The sequence below is a fragment of the Plasmodium fragile genome (assembly GCF_000956335.1).
Source record: "Plasmodium fragile strain nilgiri unplaced genomic scaffold supercont1.149, whole genome shotgun sequence".
In the NCBI taxonomy this organism is placed as follows: domain Eukaryota; phylum Apicomplexa; class Aconoidasida; order Haemosporida; family Plasmodiidae; genus Plasmodium; species Plasmodium fragile.
Genome location: NW_012192729.1, coordinates 7,310 through 9,662, shown reverse-complemented (window position 1 = coordinate 9,662; position 2,353 = coordinate 7,310). Strand labels below are relative to the sequence as shown.

Genomic DNA, 2,353 nt, shown 5'->3' with positions numbered 1-2,353 from the left:
CTAAATTGGGTTCCTCATCCATAATATCAATAAATACTTGATCATATGAACAAATAATAAAACATAAACACAAACCATGTATGTTGGTAAGAGCGCAAGGAACATTATAATATAGAAAGCGGAACTATAGGATACATGCTTTAAAGGAAACATATGCCTATCACACAAAATCTGTACGACATGATGAGATTGTCGATCCTGTAACCACACGAATAACATATCCTAACGTCAACATAATCTACGAGAAATACAATACGGCACGTACTTATGGTTTTTTAGGTAATTTCAGTGACCACGGTAGTTTCAGCTTCCCCGGTGCTTTTTGCTTCTCAGCTGCTTCCTGTTTCTTACGTGTTTCCGGTTTCTTAGGTGTTTCCTGTTTCTTAGGTGTTTCCTGTTTCTTAGGTGTTTCCTGTTTCTTAGGTGCTTCCGGTTTATTAGGCGCTTCCTGTTTCTTAGGTGCATCTAATTTTGCAGATGCTCCCTGCTTCTCAGGTACTTCTGTTTTCTTTGGCATTTCTGGTTTCTTAGGTGCTTCCGCTTCTTTGGGTGCTTCGGGCTTATTCTCGCCTTGTGATTCGTTTTTTTCCGTTTCTGTTGCAGTTTTCTGCTTCTTCCAAAATTTATCAAATAAACATTTCGCTGTTTTGGAGCGGAGGAAACGTACTAGCACGCAGCAATAGATAATTGCAATGAGTATGGAAAGTAAAGACATGGCGAAGAAACTCAAAATGGAGGTTTCAGTCCCAAACACATAAAACGTACTTGATTCTAATACGGAATGCAATACTGGATACAAGACTGTGGCGACTACTATAAGTATTGACCATGCTCTTCTCCCCATTTTACAACGTTTCAATTTCTGACAACATTCCTTCAGCTTGTTCTGCGCTGTTCCACCATGTGACTTCCTCTGTACAGGTCGTGGATTCTTGACGTGCACCTTGGGTTTAAATTTTCTGCGCATGTCATCGAACAGTGTGTTTTTCGCGGCACTACCAGTGGCGCGAGAGTCGTACAAATTACGCTTCCCCCGCGTTCCCACGTCCGTTCCATCACTCAACGACACGCTGGTCGTTGCAATTGTACTTGCAGCCGCAGTTCCAACATCTGTGCCACATTGGCTTGTTCCATTACTCGATGATGTACCTATTGTACTTGCCTGACACGCATATAAAAAAAAGGGGGAATATATATGCGATTGTTATGGTGTATATACAAGAATGTAGAGCATGAAAATACACGACAGGAAGTTTTATAGTTGTTATGAAAGAGATAAAAGCTTATCACAATAAATGTGTGGTAACTCCCCCAAAATACAGTTGTTTGTTCCATACACAGTCAGCAAATTGCCCGAAGCACAGGGCTAAAATGAATGCAAGAATTTTCACAAGCAACATCATTCTTTTTTTTTCTTTTGCCTTTAGAAAATGCTAGAAGTGGCGATATATTGTTCATATGTATGAATTATGGAACTATTGTTTTTTTTTTTCTTTCACATTTAGGTGTATAGATTATGCGTGTAGTACTTTTATCCTCGGACAATAATGAACATTGATAAAATCAATTTGGTACATGATTTACTATTCTTACCTAAATATATAAATATGATTTGCATAAATAGATCACGTGCACCCTAATATAAGGGAAGAAGGAAGTACGGAAGAAAACAGTGAACAACCCATTTTTGCTACATATTATATGATGCAACATTACTTAAAGGGGTCAACATTGTTCACAAATCTCACACGGGCTAATCAGCTATGTCGCCGTTTGAACGGTGTAATGGGAGCAAAGAGCATATTTAAGAGAGCAAAATTGCATATATGGAATAAAACTTTACTATTTTAAATTAGGTAAAAGGGTGAAGAAAATAATAAGAAGAGAATCAAGTATGCCCCTTTTACATACAAGAACGGCGACAAAAAATTTTTTGGGGTGTAGAGCCGTGGGCTCAAAGTTTGCTCGCATCAGTGTTTAGGGGGGATCTTATTGTCACGCATTCGCCTAAATATACATGTGTTGTGGTCGTTTATTATTTATGGGGGTAGTGATTTATATCGTTCTCAGATGTATTACGCGTAGTGATAAATAATAAATGCAGAAATAGTGTTTCACAACGTTCTTATGTGTGTATACCCGCATCTCTATCTTCTTTTTGAAAAAGTGTGAACGGATTTAATTAAGAGCGTAAGGAGCATATATAAATAAAGAAGACATGTTGGGTGAAATTGTAGGCTTGGGGCTTAGGGTTTAAGGTTTTCGGATTGTAAGATTTCAGGAATGTGAGGTGCCGCAATCCGGAGTTAAGATTCAGGATTCTCAGGTATCATGATTTGCGCGGTTGCGGAAT

General features: G+C 38.5%; 1 protein-coding gene across 1 annotated transcript; it reads right to left on the bottom strand.

Moving 5' to 3' along the window:
- Positions 1–265: 265 nt before the first annotated feature.
- On the bottom strand, positions 266–1,403 carry AK88_05519 (uncharacterized protein; the record flags this gene model as incomplete). The annotated part of the gene is made up of 2 exons (XM_012483121.1): positions 266–1,162; positions 1,338–1,403. The coding sequence occupies 2 exons, from the start codon at positions 1,401–1,403 to the stop codon at positions 266–268; spliced, it is 963 nt and encodes a 320-aa protein (XP_012338544.1).
- Positions 1,404–2,353: the final 950 nt, after the last annotated feature.